We start from the raw sequence: 19,158 nt of genomic DNA on the forward strand, positions 1-19,158 counted from the left end.
CAGTACCGTTAACAGAAACGACAATTCATGAATCAATGTATCACAGTTGGGTACCCCAAAACACACGCCTCGCTTGTACCCCAGGCACAAACGAGACCAACCCATTTCACTCCCGTCGAGGGGTCTAGGTCCCCGTCCAAACTTGGACTCCAAGTCCCCACACTTGAGACTTGATCTCAGTGTGGTGTTTAGACCTCCACCTTTTCCCGCCTCCAATCAGTCGGTCCGAAAAGAGCCGGAACCCACGACAAGAGCGCAACAAGTCTTCCCACTCCCATAAGCAAGTATGTGCTTAGGATAATAAGTCTATAACCTGACTACCATCCACAACAACAGACGGTCCTCAACCGACACAGGCAGAACAAATGCAACCAGAGCCTCGCTCAGTTGCCTAACCAAGTCCACATACGGTCCCACCCGGTCTCCATATGATGGTAGTACACCCCGGTGAGAAGACGGTGCTCCCCTATCTTGGCCTTGAAGATGACCAAGCCGACGCCCTTGATCTCAACGGCGGAGGCATCACCAAACTTGATGGAGCCCTTCACGCCAGAGTCCAGGTCAGAGAAGAACTCACGTCGACCAATCATGTGGTGCTTCGCACTGGTGTCAAGGTACCAGCCATCGATCCTGTCATTGATGGCACCTTTGTCGAGGAAGGCGTGGGCACGTGGTTCATCGAGGTGGAGCTCGGCGGAGCCAGCCGACCCGGAAAGGGGAAAGCTTGGACCTTTTACCCCTTCCCGTGTGTCTTGCTGCAGCTCTATGCACCCATGCGCCAGGAACAGGGTGGCATCCAACTCCTCTACTTACGCGACGTGAGCCTACCTAGTGGCCAGCCCCGCCACAGTTGTTGCAGGTGTCATCCTGGGTCGCCTTGCGCTCACCGGCGACATCGCCATCAGCGCCAACCTGGCCCTAGGGTCCCTTCTCCTCCTTCTTCTTGCCCCCACGTGGACGTCGGCGATGCTCCTTGGAGCCGGACAAACCGGATCCTTCCTCCTTCTTATCGAAGGCGCGCCACTGCTCCATCATGTACAGCAGCTTGCTTCCGGCGGCACCCTGCACGGAGTTCGGCGCCTGCTCGCGGTCTTGCACCGCCTTGAGCCTCCCAGTGACGTCCTCGACGGTGAGCTGCTCAAAGTCAAGGAGCGTCTCGATCGAATTGACAATCTGCGCATATCTCTTCGGCATGCAACGAAGGAATTTCTCCACCGTGCGCTCCTCCGTGAGGCCGGTGTCGCCGTTGCGCGCCATCTGCTCCATCAGATTGGTAAGACGAAGGGCAAAGCCCTCGACTTGCTCACCAGGATGAAAGGCGAGGCCTTCCCACTCCCCTTGGAGGCGCTGCAACATCGCCCGGTGCACACAATCTCCGCCGATGCGTGCCGCGACGATCGATTCCCACGCCAGCTTTGTCGTAGCCTTGTTGGCGAGGGAGGCGCCGAGCTCGGTGGGGACGGCGGCGCGCAATGCCTCTAGCGCCCGGCGATTGTCGTCGTAGTCGATGCCGCCGATGTGAACCGCCTCCCACAGCCGCCGGGCCTGCAGCTTGACCTTCATCAGCAGGCTCCACTCGTGGTAGTTCGACTTTGTGAGCATCGGCCACGGCCTTCCCGCTCTGGAGTCGCGGTAGACCGTCTGCAGCACCGGGGAGCGCCCGCGCCGACCACGCCGCCGCTCTGGTGATGGCGACTGGCGGCGGCGCCCGATCGGGCTATGCGATCCTCCAGCTGGCTCCGCTCCCGCTCCATATCGGCGTGTAGGGTTGCGGCCGCGGCTACCGCGGTCTGGGCCGCCGCCGCCGCCACGTCACGCGATCGTCGGCTCTGGCACTCGCGACCGCGCGGGCTCTCGCGACCTGGCTGGCAGTGGACATGGCGCTCGCTCACTCAAGAACCCTCTCAGTTCGGATAGAAGATTGTTGGCCCGATTAGATCTCAGATTCAGATCTGGAACTACCATAGGGTAGCTTGGCCCTTGGGCGCTTGATTGAATGGAAATGCAATGTCTTATTTTGATAATGACACTCCCTTAGGCAAAGGGGGACTCACACTTACTACAGCATATTCTAACCACTAAAGTGGATGCTGAGCATATTTCTAACAAAGCCAAGAAAAGTAAAATATGCAGAAAAAGTAAGATACAAATGCTTTAACACTAGCATATGTGGTCGTCCAATCCAATTAACCAGATGTATAAGGCACGGTTGACGGTTCATTCAAGGTTAAACCCAGCTTTTAGCATCTACCATACCAAGAGGCCTCGGTGATCCAACGTTCCAGCCGCTGCATCCCCTAGTGGATTACCTGCATGATACAGCCTTATCTTGGACGTTAAAAATCTGAGTCTGAGGGGCCAGTGAAGTTAACAAGCTACCATGGGACCCACCTGAAGTCTGCCATGTTTGCATTTGAAGAGGAGGAAGATGATGATGGGGCATGCAGGGCATAACCACCTTCCATTTACCCTGGCCAAGCAAGCAAGGAAAGGGACAAGAGAACTGCTGGCCGGGCCAGCAAGTGCCCCCACAGCAGAAATGGACAAGCTGATGATGAAAAAAATTAGGGGCTTTAGGTAGGGCATGGCAATGTGGCATGGCAGGGAATGGAAACGCTGAGGAAGGAAGCCTCTCAAAGAGAGTTTTCTATTTGTCATTGTCTCTCCTCCCCTAAAGATAGATTCAATAATTGGGATCCATGCTTGCTGCCTGCCTGTGTCCCTGTGCATCCTTTCTAGTCTTATCCTCGACCAACCTACCTTGGCCTCTCGTGTCCTTGCATTTGCACAGCTCAGAACTGTTCGACTCAGGATTAGTACTATCACGGTATCACCCTAACCAAATGCTAGTGGTAGCCTTTAGCATGTCTTGGTCAATTTGCTGGGCATCATTCGCCAGGAGTAAAAATAGAGGGTTAGCAATTGTACCTGACACCTTAACCAAATACAACCACACTTCATGTCCTTTTTTTACAGATTTATCGGTACTATTTTCACCTTATCACTAAGTAAAAAAAATGTTGTTGGTAAAAATTTGAGCAAAAGCCAATGGTGGTACACACTTAAAACAGAAGGGATACTAGTATTTAAGTGCATTCCTGCAAAGTTTTCGCATTTCAAACATGCTATAGACAAAGGTCAAATTCTTTCTGTGCTGCCCTCTATATATGGCTATCATTTAACAATATTTATCCTTTTCCATGAGACCAAATGTAAAACTAACCAAAGGCTTGGTTCTCATCACATAACCATCCGGAAATCACTCGCCCACGCCGGCGTGGGTCCCACCTTCAGAGACGCGTGCGCGCGCGCTGCGAGCGTTATTAGCACGCTCTCCACTCTCGCTAGTGAAGGCAGGAGCATTTCCCTCCCGCGAGCACGCACGCAACGAATCGCCGTGGTAATTGCTCGGCCGCGGCGGTCATTAGAAGGCGCTAATCACGCCCAGAATTTAAGAGCCCCCGCCTTGGCCTCGGGCTCACGCACCTGCCTCCCTACCTGCGTTGTTGCCTTCTTCCGTTCTGCGTTTCGTCCCCCCAGTGGCCGCGCCGCGGCGGCGGCGGCAGAGGTGAACAGCGACCGGCGGGCGAGTGCGCTTCCCGCGGCCTTGTCAGGGCCGGGAGCGGCAGCGCAGCGGCTCACGGGATCCCCCATGCGGCGGCCTCGGTGTCAGGTAATGGAGGATTTCACCCCTATCGTTCTCTCTGGTCTCTGCCTCTCTGGTTCTACTACTAGGGCGCGCTGGGTGGAGGCGTGGAACGGCGCGCTGCTTGGACTTGGAGGATTTGGCGGCTGGTCGTGTGACGAGGAACGGGCGTGTTTGGTAGCTGGTGCGGAATTCTGCAATGCGGAGCAGTTGTGTCGGGGTCTGGTGCTTTGATGAGCAGTTCTTGGTATCCTTCCGTTTTGATCCGAGGTGCTCAGTTGGAAAGTTTGGAGATCCGGTTCAAATTTGAACAGGCCTTATATTTCGCCACGAAATGCCCGTCGTCCAAACACTTCCTTAAGTTTTGGACCAGCGACGCGCGATTTTCTCCACTTCTTCTGCGCCGGGGGTATGCAGGCTGTTCGTTTACTCGTAAACGATGGTAAATTTCCAGCCGGGGTCTTCTCTTTGTTCTGACGCTGCGAAGTTTCGGATTTCACGACTTGTTCGCCTGACTGTCGTTGTTTCGTAGAAGAAGTTGGAATTATGCACTGTCGATGCTGGACCTTCGATTCAGCTTCTGTCTGACATAAATTTTGTTTTTGAGCGCCGAAGCAAAAAAAAAATATATGATTTGATATTATTAATATATCTTAGAAAAATCATTATTTTTTTTACGGAATTAAATGAAAATAAATTTTATATGAAAATTATAGATCCGACGAGATCTACAATTTTCTAGTTTTGAGTTTTTTCATTTGAAGTCGTTAAGATGCTCAAAAAAATTAATAACATATTTAAATTTAAAGGTATTTTCGTCTTTTTACCTCTGCAGTTTGTCGGTGTTAGAGTCTAAACTGACTAAAGTGGCATGGAGCGCTGAAAGACCGCTAAATTTTTTTAGAGGCGCAAAGGTACTGTGATCTTTTATAACGCCACGCAGTAAAAAGTCTCAAAGTGCTTCCCTTTTGTCAGTCTCGTTTTTTTTTGGGGGGGGGGGGGGGGGGGGTCTGTAACTGCTCGGTGGCCTCTCTTTTCTTGCCTCTCCCTTTCTTTTCTGTGGTGAAGTTTAAATTCCCGCTTTGATCGCATTTTTTAACGGATCTGACGGCTTCTGATGATTACCGACAGTTTCACCTTTTTTTTGGGCCTCTCTTTCCTATATTTTTTTTCACCCCTTCCCTTTTCTGCTCCGTTCACTGTCACTGATGCAGCGGAGCTTGGTAGAACATGTCCTGATTTCAGCTTGTGTAGGCCAGAAGCCAAGTTTCTTCTTCTTTTCCCTTGCTCCAAACAGATCGCTCATTGTGTTCCTGTTTTGTTCTGGTAGGGCTGAAAGTTGCTGGATTCTGCATATGCAGTCCTGTGATAAATTATTAACTTCGAGAACCTCAGTTTCAGCGATAGAAAATAGACACTTTCGATTTCGGTGCTCTAGCTGATTCTTTGGGCCACAGGAGTTTTCTTTTCTTTCTTGTTCATTTCACTTTAGTCTGTCTTGTGTTTTACTTGGCTGTACATGTTATCCTTTCCTTTGGATTGCAACTCGTTTGAGTTGTTGGCATGTGAATGGGTTGTTGAGAAGAAGACTGTCGTTCCCGGCTGTATGCCTGCAACTGGTTTCGTGCTTAGGGATCCACCTGCAGCGTGGAAAGTTGGAATTTCGTGTCTGAAACCTTGACCCAAAAGGAAAGGATAGGTGCTGAGATTGAGGGCTTGATGCTTCAAATAGAATTGACTCGATGAAATTTATCATGCTATTAGCTTCCACCTTCCAGTGATTGAAAATTCTTTCGTATTTGTGTTCTAGAACCGTGCGCTCTTTACCACGTCTCAGGTGTGGTGTTGTGCAAAAGTTTGAGAACCTTGGTTCCTTTGTCCTGGCTATTATTTGTAGATTTACTGATGCATTCTGAAATCTTAAGACGCACCAAACCAAACAACGCCTTTGAACTTCCTTTTTGGTTTTTGTCATTTTAGATCAAATTTCATCTATGCTGTTATGCCTGGATTTTAAATGTTCTGGCAAATGTTTTCAGGGTTTGCCAGCAGAGTCCACCCAATTATGATGAATTAGACACCCCGTACATAATGGCGACGGAAGTCAATCAAACTTATTTTTCGTGGTCACAAGGAGAACCAACTGAACGGGATGGTCCTCAAGTAAGTTTTTATGGTACATTTTAGTCAATTAGCTTTGTTCAATTTATTTATGCTATGTGAAATTAGCTCATTTGGGGAAAAAGAGAGAGAGAGAGAGAGAATAAGCACAATTTTGTTCTCGGCAACTATTACTGCTAGTATTCTCACCACTCTTTTCTGTTGCATTTCTTTACTTTTGTTAGGGAGTATCTGTATCTCAGACACTTGATCATGGTTCCATTTCCTTCGGAAGATTTGAGTTAGAGTCACTATCGTGGGAGAAGTGGTCTGTATTTACTAATGACAGACGCAATGAAGAATTTGGAAAATTCAATGGTTTAGTCGCTCAGAAAAAGGCTTATTTTGAAGAGTATTACAAGAAGATCAGGGAACTAAAGGCTTCACAGCAGCAAAACCAGCAAACTGAACTTATTCTGGAATACAGTGGTGATGGTAGTGACTCTAGCCAGACAGCAGAAGATGAGCAGGGTGCTGATCTTGAAACTCCCACTGGATCTGGAGCTGCTGTGGATGTTTATGTGGAAGAAGCTCTGCATGAAACTATGTCAGAGCACGGACTGCAGTGCTATAATGACCAAGGAAACGAAAACTTCGATACAGAACTTTCCTCATCTAATCTTTCTTCATCAGGTGTTCTGCAGCAAACTGACCATGATGTTAGAGGAACTGTTCGTGGTTACAGTTCTACCAGTAAAATGGATGCAGGGAAGCAGAATGCCGGTTCTGTTCATGGTGATACTAGAACAACATATGAAGCTGCAAGGACTCCTAGAAGAATTATTGAGAAAGACTCCAGGCTTAGACACAGTCCCAAGATAATACCGAAATCCATCAAAAACCTTCCAAAAAGTGCTATGGACTACACATTTGCTAGTGAGGTAATACCATGAATTTTGTTTCTGCATTTGTTTATCTTATATATAAAATTTTGCTGCTTTCTACTTCCACACACTATAACCTTCTGAGTAGACATACATACTAGCAGTACAAGTGAATTGGTGTTTATTTGATTCCGCTCTCAACTTTTCTGTTTCTCTGCTCACTAATTTGTATTCAGCTAACTAGATGAGTGCATGTTTTGTCTTGTATGCCCACCAATATGAATTGTTTATTAAGTCGTTACTCATTACACATTTTACATGAATAATTTCAGAGGCCTGGTTCAGTGAAGCCCAATACAAGTATGAACCAGAAGGCTAAGCCGGTGCAAAGGCCAAATGCAGCAGCCCAGAAGATGTTTGGCCCTACAGAAGGGAAGAAGCTTACAGGTTTCAGAAGACCTTCCTCAGCAGGTGCGCAACGGCCCTCTACTGGAGAGGGACATGCCATTGCCAGGGAGAATTCACAATTGCCTGCAGTTGTTTCCACCCCACGACGACCTTCCACTGCTGAGAGACGCCCAGTCACCCGAGATCGTGCACAGAAGCAAGCCAATGTCACCACACCACGTCGACCTTCTACTTCTGAAAGACTCCCTGTCAAAAGAGAGAATGCAGCAAAGCATAGTGATATTTCCGCTGTACGTCGACCCTCTACAGGAGAGAGGCGTGCTATTACTAGAGATAGTGTTCTGAGAATGGATGTGAAGACGCCTAGTAAGGCAAGAGCACCTGTGGCTCATCCGAAGGGTGAAACAACTACAGTGGTATGCTCCAGATCTTTGTCTGACTTTTTCAGCATAAGAGTAACTGAATCACCTAATGTGGCATTTGTAGTTTGAAGCATCTTTCTTTGAGGCAAACACTAGTTCATAGCATCTTCATTTGGACTGATGCTTACTCACATGCTCGGTTATCATGTGAAAGCTCAACTCCAGCAAAACTTAACATTTTACTTGTTCATGCAGGGCAATATGAAAAAGGCTGTCACTCCAAATGCTGCTAGAAGTGGCAAGATGGAAACAAAAAGGTTACTCCTACACACCAATTGACAGATTCTTGGAAGTGCTAGTTTTATTTGTCGGATTTTGATTGCATTGTTTCTTTACCTGCTTCATTGAACAGCAATAACAACAGACTGAAGGGACCTTCAGTATTGGATAGCCACTCTACTAGGTCAAAAAGAATGGACTTGCAAGTGTCTGGCAAGCAGAAATCGAGGTGCTAATCTGCATTAATGTTGGAATATCTTATAATGCTTATAAAATATGATTGTAAAAGTTGTCTTTGCCATATTTCCTGATCATAACTTCTGGATTTGTAGTTCTGTTAACCTTCCTCCAAGGAAAATTTTCAGTTCTACTGCCGGAGAACCAGCAGTTGAAACCATTTCTAGGTCAAAAAAGAAAGAGGTAATTGCTCATGATCTAGTTATGATTCTTGCCTCTTTTTTATGCATGTGTCGCACAAAATTTACAGTTTCAACTTTCAACTAAATGTTTACCCTGTTCACATAAGTAGTTATAGCAGTCGCTATTACTTTGAATAACTAGTATCTGGTAATATAGTGAACTATATCTCGATCCATTCTTTAGAAAAACAATACATTTCAATCCAGGGGCTAATTTCTGTTGTCTGCCGGATGCTGATAAATCCTATCAGTCCAACTGTATGTTTGTTTGTAGTAGCCATAGGCCATAGCAAACACATAAGTCTGATCATTTGGCTCTACTGATGTGTGCAACAGTGTTGCTAGATGCCTGGGTTTTGCATAGTTTAGGGCTCCAGTACAAAAGGTTCTAAGAATCCTTTATCATGTCATAGGTTACCACATGCCACCAAATCTTAGCAAACCATCTTTCTGGAAACAGTTATAGCTGAACTGGGGTAGTGGAAGTAGTGTAAAATCTCGCATCAACAGTAAAATCGTACTCACTAACAGCTGCTGGCAACTTTTATGTAGGGCGTTCAGGCGACAGTGCAATCTCGAGCATCCACTTCAAAGAGAACAACTCCTTTGCAGACTGGATACTTAAAGGCGAGGGCTCCAAATGTATGAATTTCTACACATCACAGTATTCTCATCATCAACAACAACAACAACATAGCCTTTCAGTCCCAAGCAAGTTAGGGTAGGTTAGAGTTGAAACCCACCAAGAGCCCCAAGTCAGGGTTCAGGCACTTCAATAGACATCACAGTATTCTGATCATGACTTGGAATTCCAATCTATAAGATACAGATGCCGGAGCAATATTTCATCTCGACATAAAGCTTCATTTATCTAAAAAGAATGGAACTCTAAGATATTCATTTGTTGGTGAGGATGTTTTTGCATCAGATTTGACCTTTTGCCATACTCACTTTTGCAGCCACCAGCACCGCCCGCACCACCTCCACCACGTTGGACATCACGAACGATGAGCAAACCAACTGCCAGTGCCTCATCGATTGGCGGAAGAAAGACAAAGTATGCTACTCATCATGAACACCAAAAGGCCATCTTAGTCTTACTATGCCTCACTGCAAACTTATCAAATGCACGCTTTTCACATCCGTGCATTCTTACCGAGGCCATCTCATCCATCCTATGCAGGACTTCAGCACCACAATGGCACTGATGCAGTGGAGAGCAGAAAGCGTTCGGCCTAGTGGCCTGCAGAACATGATGGATCTGAGTGACGTCAGTACCGGCATTCCTTTGTATGGTGTATCTCAGTATCTGTAAAAATCTCAGTACCTCCATTGGCCCGTCTCTTCCTTTGCAGAGCAGCTAGTCCCAAGTGTAGTCTAGTGTATGTATGTAGTCGCGCGTATCATATCCACCGGTGCCTAGTTTCGTCGTCACAAGGAACTTAGAACAGTGTAAATACCTGGAAGTAAATTTGCGGTTTAGCTAAAGTAAGTTCAGCCCAAAATTTGTGAACCTACATGTATGTCATTAGCAATGGAAGCCCTCCTTTTTCAGCTTGTTATTGGCATTCTTTCTTTTCTGTTTTTTTTTTGAAAGGGTTATTGGCAGCTTTGATTCTTCGATGAACCTGAGCTTCCCTGATTTCATCGGTTATTTTAGTTGCCAAAAGGATGGAAATTTCGCTGTGTGATGAAATGAAAGGAGGCACCCAGGGGCCAGGCCCAGTTGATGTTCAGTGGGCAGGGAGATCTGGCTGTTTGGAAGCTCAAAATGCTCAGTGGGCAGGTGGCTGAGGCTACGACATTCCTGTGTCGCAAACTGCCAGAAGCCCAGAACCAGACAGCACAGCCGAACGGTGTTGACCCCGTCCCCTTCACGCTTGGCATTTGGCAGGAACAGGGAAGGCCTCCCGCGTGTACAGGCAGCACAGCCGAGCCGACAGGGCACGACCAGGGAGCGTCAGGGCAGGGGCGGAGAGGAGCGACGAGCAGCGCTTTCCGATCAGAAAAGATGCGGGCGGGATCTGAGCGCAGGCCATGTGCATCCCGCGTGCGGCGTGCAGTGCAGGCGGTACGAGGTTGGGGTCGGTCGTCTCCCCTGGACAGCACCGCACAGCGGAGCGGAGGCATCCAATGATACCCGCCTCGCCGCGTCGGCGCTTCTCCCCTCTCTCGCCAAAGTGAGCCGCTGGCGCGCCCTGCGCCCGCCCATGATTAACCGTGGCTCGCAAGGCTGTGAAAGATTTGAGGGAAAAGGGTCGTGAACCGACGACGACACTAGTGCCCTTGCCTGACTGCCGGCGGATCCCCCACCTCCGTCCAGTGCTGCCTCCGTCGGCGGAGCGGAGATCCAGGGCCAGGGGACGTGCGATATATACGTGCGGACGTGCCTCCGTGCGTGCGGCAGACCGCTCGAAGCCTGCAGCCGCAGCCCGGTTGAACGGATGAATGCTGATCTTGGTCGTGGTCCGATTCTGCACGTTTGTTAGACCAAGGACTTCTGCCTAGAGCCAAACAGAACTTTCAACTATACAATTTCAAACCAAAACACAGTAGAAGTTAGTACAGAGATCACCACTTGTTAATTGTTATGCCAGAGTCTGCTTTTTCGAGTTGGTTACCGAGATTTTTTTTTTCTCGAACGTGCCGTGTAGCACGTATTTCATTAAGAGAAAGTAGACAACACCGAACCAAACAACAAACGGCTCAACACTAGGTAACCAAAGGTTTTCCAGGCGAGGAGAAAGAAGAAAAACAGAAGCGAAAAAACTAAAGAAAACTACGACGAAGCCCGGCTAGTACCACAAGAGGGACTAAAAGCAACAACGGGCTAAGCTACAGCGAGCTAGTAAATTAGGCCATAAACAACGATTGGACGACCTAGAGCGGGTACCCAGAGGTAGGCTAAACCTCGAGTTCAACCCCCTCCACCAGCTGGATGCCGTCAATCGCGCAACCAGCCGGGAAGAGCATCCTAATTGCCTCGCGCTTGGACTCCGAGAGAGGCTCGTCGAAAACGGCCATGTACTTATCGAAATCGCCCTCCGCATCGGCCTGCGACGCCTGATCCTGCTGGTGGAGTCCCCATTTTGCCATCAGCACGTTCTGGGCTTGCACGGTCGGGTTGGAGGCTCTGCATCTGCTCTTGGCCGCAAGCCTCCCGCTACGACGTGGCGGTGAGGATGTGCATTCAACCGCACGACGCCTCCTAGGAACACGGAGACGTGGAGGTTCGACCAAGATCGGCTCCATGATGGTAGAGGAAAGCTGCGACCGTAGATACTGCGAGATGTCACTCGGTGACACCGGAGCTGGCGCCACAGCCGCCGCCGCGCCCATGGGCGACAAGACCATAGGCGGGGAAGTAACTCTGGACGGCGTCCTCGCATGGTCCGAGTGCTCCTCGTCTGAAGAAGCGGCCGAGCGAGATGGGCCAGCACAAAGCTACGCCGGAAGGAGCGACCCTCCAGCTGGGACCCCCACCCCCGAGGGCTCCTCCAAGACGGCCAACTACGGGTCGAACCTGCTGGGGGCGATGGAGGCTACAAACTCCTCGAGCATCGGGTCATCCGTGGCGTCGCGAACAGGGAGCACGTCGTGATGCCAAACCAACAGTGTCAACGGGTCAACCCAAGGAAGGCACGTCCCGCTGGCCGGCACGACGAGGTCGGCCGTAGCGTCGGTGGAGGGGGCGTTGGTGCCTTCCTGTGGCCGTCTTCGGCGCCTCTCGCGTCGGCGCCGACGGCCTCGGCCAACAGGCGTACCAGCAGACGGCACAAACACAGCCCCACCCGACTCCGCCGGACCGACGAGAGCAGGTGGCTGCAGTCGACGACCAGCCTGCGGGCCCAAGCGACGACGTTGTCGGCTCCCACCGGCGACCTCCGGAGCAGGAACTGTTCGCGGACGCTTACAGGCATGGGCCAGGTGGCCCAAACCATTGCAGCGTAGGCACCGGCATGGGAGGCGGCATGTCGCCACGCGGTGTTTCCAGGACAGGCAATTGAGACACCGGCCCCGGAGCTGCCGCTGCCACCCCTCACGTACGACACCCCGGCACTGCAGCTGCCACCCCTCAGCGTCTGGAGCTGAGACGCGGCGACGCGTCCCCAGCCGTTGGTGCGCAGGCACGCGCAGGGTCGCTGGGTCCGACTGATCCGATGTCGCCTGGGCTCCTCAGCCACCCGATCGATTATGGGCCTTACGCCGCATCCGACGGCGGCGTACCCTCGTCGCTCCACCGTCGTCGTCCGTTGGGGCCACAGCGGCGGCGGCAGCGTCGATCGCGTCTGGTGCCGCAACATCCAGCGGACATGCCGGAGCAGTTGGGGTAGCAGTTAGCGCCCGGCGAGCGGCCTCCAGGTACGACGAAGGAGAGCAATCGCCGATCGAGATGTCGGAGAGTAGATCTTCATCCTCGTCGGCCCACCGACGGAGCTTTGACCTCCCCATCGAGCCGCGTTCCGGGTGGAAAGGAAGGGCCGAGGGGGAAAGGCCGCTAGCCGCGCGTGGGGACGATGAGGAGGGCACCGCCCGGCAAAGTTGGACGTCCTTCTGACCTGGGGCAGGCTGGGAGAGGGTGGGCGCCAGACCCGGAGCGGGCGCTGGCGCAGGGCGGTGGACACCAAACCCGGAGCAGGCGCCGGCGCAGCTGCCGCCGCGTGCGAGCCATGCTCGGACGGAGGCGCTGGTGACCCGAGCGGAGAACGGGTAGGAGCATCGGAGGCTCCGAACTTGCCAAAACCTGGGAGAGGGGTGGAGAGTGACCTACCAAAGGATAGATCGGGCGATGGTGGTGACGAATCTGGGTGCTGATGGGGAGCAGCGGCTGGGGAAGGAGCGGATCTGGGCGGATTGGGTTTTGGCGGCTCGAGGAGGACGGAGGAGAGGGACGGGTCGGGGGGGTCAGGGTCGTCCATCCCGAGATCTTATTGAGCAATGTTTTCTCGACGATCTCTGCCTTGCAGGGCTGAAATACGAATAAGTTTAAATAATACATGCCCGTAATAATGGGTGCACAGTGCATTATCACGCAGGCAGGCTTACGGTAGTTAAGTGCAGTGCAAGACATAATCAACAAAGAAATGTATACAAATAACATATATGTTGTTTTACCTAAACGCATTGCCAAGCGTATTGTGCTGTTACAATTCTTTCTATAGCGATTTCGTTACTCAAATTCAAAAAGTATGTAGCATCCTGGCAAGTACATTATTTTACCCAATTTGAACTTAGGCCATTGGGCGAAAATTAGGTTCATGCAAATCTTTTTGTTGTGTTCTTACACTTGCATGTTTGTTTTTTTCGCATTGATCATATATGATACTTGCATGGACTTGTATATATGTCAGTGCACAAATCTTCACTCTCTCTCTCTCTCCCTTTTGTCTATTGTGATACATCCTAATCTATCAAGATGCGATTCCTCTTCTTCAAACATTAGTGTGTATGGATATGAAGAGTTTAGAATGCTATGAGCCATATTGTATTATGAACCTCTTTGGTAGTGCTTTCAAACTAGCTTCCCATGCTTCAGGTCCAACTTAACTCCGGTCTGCTCCTTGACACGTACGTTTGGCAGCGCTTCATGAGTTCTTCCTCCTCTTTGACTTGGATCCATGATATTGCAACGCTGTCTGCCTGTTTTTGACCTCCACATGAGCCCATGCACATGTCGTGGAGTAGCAGTCCGACATGCATCTCATCGAAGGAGATCAAGCATCGATGGGGACTATATCTAGAGGGAGGGCTGAAAATATGGTGGTCCCATCAGTCCCATGGACATAGGGGGATCACCATCGTCGGCCTTGTGGTATGCAAGTATTCCAAGTGGTGTTAAAGTGGTATTAATTAAGCCCATGAGCAGCATACAAATGAGTGTTACAAGTGGTATTAATTAAGCTGATACTACAAGTGGTGTCAAGTTGGATGAGTTTTGGATGAGAATGTGAGGTTGTAAGGATGTATGCTAAGACATCTAAGCATGTTTGTGGTAATCTTAGTGCATATGTACTCCGATTGTTAATATTCTATTGCATTTTGTGCTTGTTTTTTTTTATTGTGTTGTCATCGTCACAAAAAGTGGAAGATTGTAAGTATCATGTGCCCATAGCCATGATTTTATTGAGACTTTGGTGATAATGGTGACAACATAATCACTAGAACTAGCATATGTGTTGAGATATGTTAGATAGACTCTGATAAATCATAGGGATGCAAGAGAAAGAACAACGGACCCGAAGACCAACAAAGAAATAGAGTCAAAACGAGGAAGTGTGCAAAACTTGCACATGCTAGACGATTTGGAAAGCTAGAAAATGAACACGGGCTTTCGACAGATCATCTGGCAGTAACCAGGCAGAACTTCAAATGAACCCATCAGACAGTTTGGCAGTAAAGTTCATCAAGTTACATACAATTCAAGTGTTGGACAGACGCTGAACAGAGCTAAGGCTCTGTGGGAGTATTTGACCGTCCGTTGAACAATCTACAGTGAAGCGATGAACCATGTAAAGAGAAAATTAGGGAACAGACAATATTTTTGGTTAGTCGATATTTAATTTATATAATATTTTAGTAATTAGTACCATGTCAATTCTATAAATATATGTTTGTTGCAAGTTTAATGAATTTTTGGCATAATTGTAGCATTTAATTTAGCTTGTAATAAATTGAGTTAATGGAAAGTTACTTGAACTTAAATATCTTATATCACTCTTTATTTTCTTCAAGAACGACCTTCTATGCGTGAATAAATACAGATTCTCAATCATGTTCTTTGATTTGATTTTTTATATGTACCATATCTATACTACTTTATAACTACATTTAAGAAAAGCCTTCGGTTTAGCTAGACGTGATGTTGTATCTACCATGCCACTTACCACTTAATTTTCATAGCTTCAATATCACTTTGATCTATCAACAAGACTCATCAATGAGAACATCATGTCCACTTTATCATCTTCATAGCTTTGTCTCTAGCAGTGAAGGATAGAACCAATTTAAGGTGTGACAAAGTTGCTTCATCTTGATGCCACGATGTGCTTATACAGGCTTCTTTTCTACCTTCATTCGCGGTTCTACCTATCTACTACTTCGATCCTCCTAGGGTTTGTCGATTTAAGCAAATGATACTAGCATTTTATGCCACTAGCTTATTTTCACGACCCTTAGCTCATGTGTTCGCCACTCATAGTACTTGGACCGACCAACTCTTCCACGTATCCCGTGACCATTTGTTGTAGTCATGATGACAGTTGGCGATGTGATAGAATTCAGTAATGAAAGTGTAAAAGGAAAGCTGATACCCTTGATTCGATCTAGTATACAAGACGTAACTCCCTCAACGTCAAGCGCCCTGTTCGCTTGGCTTAAGCCGTGTCTTTTCAGCTAACGAACAATATTTTTCTCTTACAATAAACAGCCAAGCGAACAATATTTTTCTCTTACAATAAATCAGCTAAACGAACAGGACAAAGATTAAGAAGAGGGAGTTTAATCATCACGTTTTTTTTTTCCAAAAAGGTGCTTTTCCGCCTCCAATTTACTATAATGGCCATGTTTCCCCCCACATGCCATTATTAGATCCAAGCAGCCATGCATGCTAACCTATCCCTTTCCTTCCATGCATGCGTCTGAAAAACTTTCCCCTTAGTAACTTTTCTCTCCCACATAGCACCATGCAGCCATACATGGTAACCGCATTAGCTTCGCTTTGGCCCCTGATCACAAGCAAGCAAAAGCTCCAGATTCACTGTTGTCCTGCTGTCGCATGGAGACGACATAGTCACACAACGCTTGCGCATTGAGCACTCATGACTAGCCGCCTCGCGCTCACGCCCAGTTGCCTTGCCTATCCTTAAGCCTCCTCAGGCACGTTCTCTGCTATCATCATCACCTATGATAAGAGTGTGAGAGTGAGCGGGAAAGTGGCACTCATTGTATGAGAGATATGCAAGTAGCACGATGGTTGCAAGAGTACTAATACGTATACCCAGCTCGCGTGAGAGGCTCTAATATTCCTATAATAGAATGTGAAAGAGTCCAGCAGTCAGCGGAGCTAAGTGACGATGGTTGCATAAGTATTAGTACCGTAGTACATATACCTAGCTCACGTGAGAGGATCTAATGTCTACTAACGAAACACGAAAGAATCTAACAATTAGTAATAAATGTTGTTTGCAGAGATAAGTAGCGTATGTGTGCTCAGAAGTCGAGTGCCCTGTATCTTAGGACATGGCAAAAAGACAAAAAATCTAATGATGAAAAATAATAAAGATTATTGCCTACGTCCCAAAATAAGTTATGATTCTAGGATTGGACACGGAAAGTAATACAAGATGATAAATTACATAAATACACTTATACTGTAAAGATGTCAGTCCAAGGACCCACACGGTGCTGCTGCTACTGCGCTTGCCATTCATGCTTAGCGGCGATGAACTCTGAAGACAGTGAGATAGACAGTGTCGACAGAAGATGCTCGGCAGTCCACCGAGAGATATCCCACGATAGTAGATTTGTCGTAGAGGTGTGCGAGATGGTAATACAAGCACCAAGACATGAGATTTAGACAGGTTCGGCCGTCAGTATGACGTAATACCCACATCATGTGTTCTGATGTATTGCATTGAGATGTCGAGTATGGGACTCCTGCCTCTCCTTATATACTCTGGAGGGGTAGGGTTACCAGGAAAGTATCCTATTTAGTACTATACAATAGCTTGCGGTGCACGTCGAGCAACGCCGTGCACGCCTTGATCTTGTGGGCCGGGACACCTCTGATGGTGCGGCCCCATGTCTTGTTTTGTGGATACCAGGGGCCATACCCCCACAGCTAGTGCCCGGGCCTGACAGTAGGTGGCGTAGTCACGTGGTGCCAGGGTTAGAAAGTAGAAGACCAGCCAAGCAGGCAGCCAGTCCTCGGGCGTAGCCTCGAGATGAGAAAAACGCACATTCACTGTAAGGTGAAGTGTGCCCACTTAGTCCCCGAGCCTGCTGAAAGATGAAGAATGAATCTTGTAGCAGGGTCAAAGAAAAAGAAGTCTGAAAGCTTTGCTGACGTCATCCAACATGCGCGTATCAAGACCCTAGATGTGCTGCCCAAGATCAGCACCCTGATTCGACACAGCATGGAGCAGCTTGATAGCACACCGATGAGACGTAGCAAGATCCGACCACCAAAGGCGATGTCCGAGCGCCGAGGAGTCCCCGGCGTAGGCGGCGATGTCTGAGCAGCGAGGATTCCCGGCGTAGCTGGCGATGTCCGAGCACCGAGGAGTCCCCGGCGTAGCTAGCGATGTTCGAGCACCGAGGAGTCCCCGGTGTAGCGGGCGATGTCTGAGCACCGAGGAGTTCCCGGCGCAGCTAGCGATGTCCGAGCACCGAGGAGTCCTCGGTGAAGCGGGCGATGTCCGAGCACTGAGGAGTTCCCGGTGCAGCTGGCGATGTCCGAGCACCGAGGAGTTTCCGACGTAGCTGGCGATGTCCGAGGACCGAGGAGTTCCCAGCGAAGCTGGCGAACCGAGGAGTCCCCGGCATAGCTGGTGAAGTCCGAGCACCGGCATAGCTGGTGACGTCCATGCGGTGAAGTGTGCCCACTTAGTCCTCGAGCATGAAGAATCCGAGCGCCGAGAAGTAACCGGTGTAGCTGGCGATGAAGCACGAGCGACGAACAGTCTGGTCAACTGGTCGGCGGCGAAGTGAGCATTGAGTAGAAGCGACCGGCGAATAGTCCGATCAACTGGTCGGCAACGGATTCCATGGACCAAGCGGTCCGACCAGTTGATCGGTGGAGAAGTCCGAGCACCAGGTGGTCCGATTACCTGGACGATGATCCTGCAATACAAACATGTAGAACGGGTAGTACATGATGTAAAAATATATGAACTCTAGAGAAAAATCAGTAATGACGATGAAATAGCATATGTAGCTCGGCGATCAGTTGATGTGAAGATATATTTATATTTAATATAAACCGGCCGACCAGTTAGTGTGTAGCTGAGTCTCCAGCCCTGGCTAGCCCATAGTCCATAACGTCGAGCGCGGAGCCCGTGCACGTGTAGGAGGAATAGGCGTGACCAAGGAGCCGCTGCCGACTACCCATAACGCAGAGCGCGGAGCCTGTAGCACGCGTAGGGAGGAGCCGGAGACAGGGCCATCTCTGGAGGCGTCCGAGCATCAACACGACTGTTCGGGGGTTCGAAAATCGTTTGGAGAGCAAACATGGAGAAAACAGTTCGGAGAAACATCATGGCGATATACGGAGATTGAAGAATATTTAGAAAAATATTAAAGCATGACTTAGCTTTAGACAGAACGTCTGGTCGGCGGAGTATGACGTCATCTGGTTGGCGTTGACGGCGAGCACCTGGCGGGCGGTGAGTTGTTGGTGAAGACGACCTTGGAGGTGGTTCCGAGATCGGATCTGCTATCGCGGGGGCTGGTGTAGCCAGCGATGAATCGTCGTCGTGGACTGACATGGATCTCCACGAGATTGTTGACGAGAACGCGCTGTTGATTTGAGGTCCATTTGGCTCGCCATGGGATCAAGCGCACACCCCCTACCTGACGCGCCAACTATCGACAGAAGATGCTCGGTAGCCCACCGAGGGGTATCCCATGATGGTAGATTTGTCGTAGAGATGAGCGACCGGAGCGAGATGGTAATACAAGCACCAAGACACAAGATTTAGACAGGTTCGGCCGTCAGTACGATGTAGTACCTATATCCTATGTTCTGATGTATTGCATTGAGATATCAAGTAGGGGACCCCTGCTTCTCCTTATGTACTCTGGAGGGGTAGAGTTACAAAGAAAATATCATATTTGGTACTATACAATAGTTTGCGGTATACGCCAAGCAACGTCGTGCACATCTTAATCTTGTGGGCCAGACCATCTCTGATAGTGCGTCCTATGTCTTGTCTCCTGGATAGCCACGAGACGAGGACTCGTGGAGCTTCCGGAGAGCCTCTTCAGTCCAGAGATAGTCTTCGTTGGTTCTTTTTCTTTCCTCTTTTGACGACATCTTTTTTTCTTCATCCCACACGAACTGG

General features: G+C 49.1%; 2 protein-coding genes across 3 annotated transcripts; one reads left to right on the plus strand and one right to left on the minus strand.

Moving 5' to 3' along the window:
* Window positions 1–383: 383 nt before the first annotated feature.
* On the minus strand, window positions 384–1,602 carry LOC136455496 (uncharacterized). The gene is made up of 2 exons (XM_066455498.1): window positions 990–1,602; window positions 384–763 (listed from the first exon to the last, which is right to left on the minus strand). The coding sequence occupies exons 1-2, from the start codon at window positions 1,600–1,602 to the stop codon at window positions 384–386; spliced, it is 993 nt and encodes a 330-aa protein (XP_066311595.1).
* Window positions 1,603–3,341: 1,739 nt separating this feature from the next.
* On the plus strand, window positions 3,342–9,663 carry LOC136450976 (protein WVD2-like 7). Of its 2 annotated transcripts, XM_066451688.1 has the most exons (11): window positions 3,342–3,673; window positions 4,482–4,560; window positions 5,686–5,809; window positions 5,992–6,687; window positions 6,963–7,454; window positions 7,656–7,717; window positions 7,813–7,908; window positions 8,012–8,099; window positions 8,651–8,740; window positions 9,058–9,155; window positions 9,282–9,663. In XM_066451688.1, exons 3-11 carry the CDS (start codon window positions 5,738–5,740, stop codon window positions 9,304–9,306), a joined length of 1,719 nt encoding a protein of 572 aa, XP_066307785.1. In that variant the 5' UTR covers window positions 3,342–3,673; window positions 4,482–4,560; window positions 5,686–5,737; the 3' UTR covers window positions 9,307–9,663. The 2 variants fall into 2 exon arrangements, with proteins under 2 accessions (XP_066307785.1, XP_066307784.1); XM_066451687.1 differs by lacking the exon at window positions 4,482–4,560.
* Window positions 9,664–19,158: the final 9,495 nt, after the last annotated feature.

Source organism: Miscanthus floridulus, chromosome 5 (assembly GCF_019320115.1).
Source record: "Miscanthus floridulus cultivar M001 chromosome 5, ASM1932011v1, whole genome shotgun sequence".
NCBI classification, from domain to species: Eukaryota; Viridiplantae; Streptophyta; class Magnoliopsida; order Poales; family Poaceae; genus Miscanthus; species Miscanthus floridulus.

What these genes read in the sequence shown, in the direction of transcription:
- LOC136455496 (XM_066455498.1), bottom strand. Translation starts at nt 1,602, where the DNA reads ATGCTCACAAAGTCGAACTACCACGAGTGGAGCCTGCTGATGAAGGTC. An exon ending in TAAGAAGGAGGAAGGATCCG is followed by an intron (nt 764 to 989) that starts GTTTGTCCGGCT and finishes ATGGGTGCATAG; the next exon opens with AGCTGCAGCAAGACACACGG.
- LOC136450976 (XM_066451688.1), top strand. Translation starts at nt 5,738, where the DNA reads ATGGCGACGGAAGTCAATCAAACTTATTTTTCGTGGTCACAAGGAGAA. An exon ending in CTGAACGGGATGGTCCTCAA is followed by an intron (nt 5,810 to 5,991) that starts GTAAGTTTTTAT and finishes TACTTTTGTTAG; the next exon opens with GGAGTATCTGTATCTCAGAC. An exon ending in TCTGGCAAGCAGAAATCGAG is followed by an intron (nt 7,909 to 8,011) that starts GTGCTAATCTGC and finishes CTGGATTTGTAG; the next exon opens with TTCTGTTAACCTTCCTCCAA.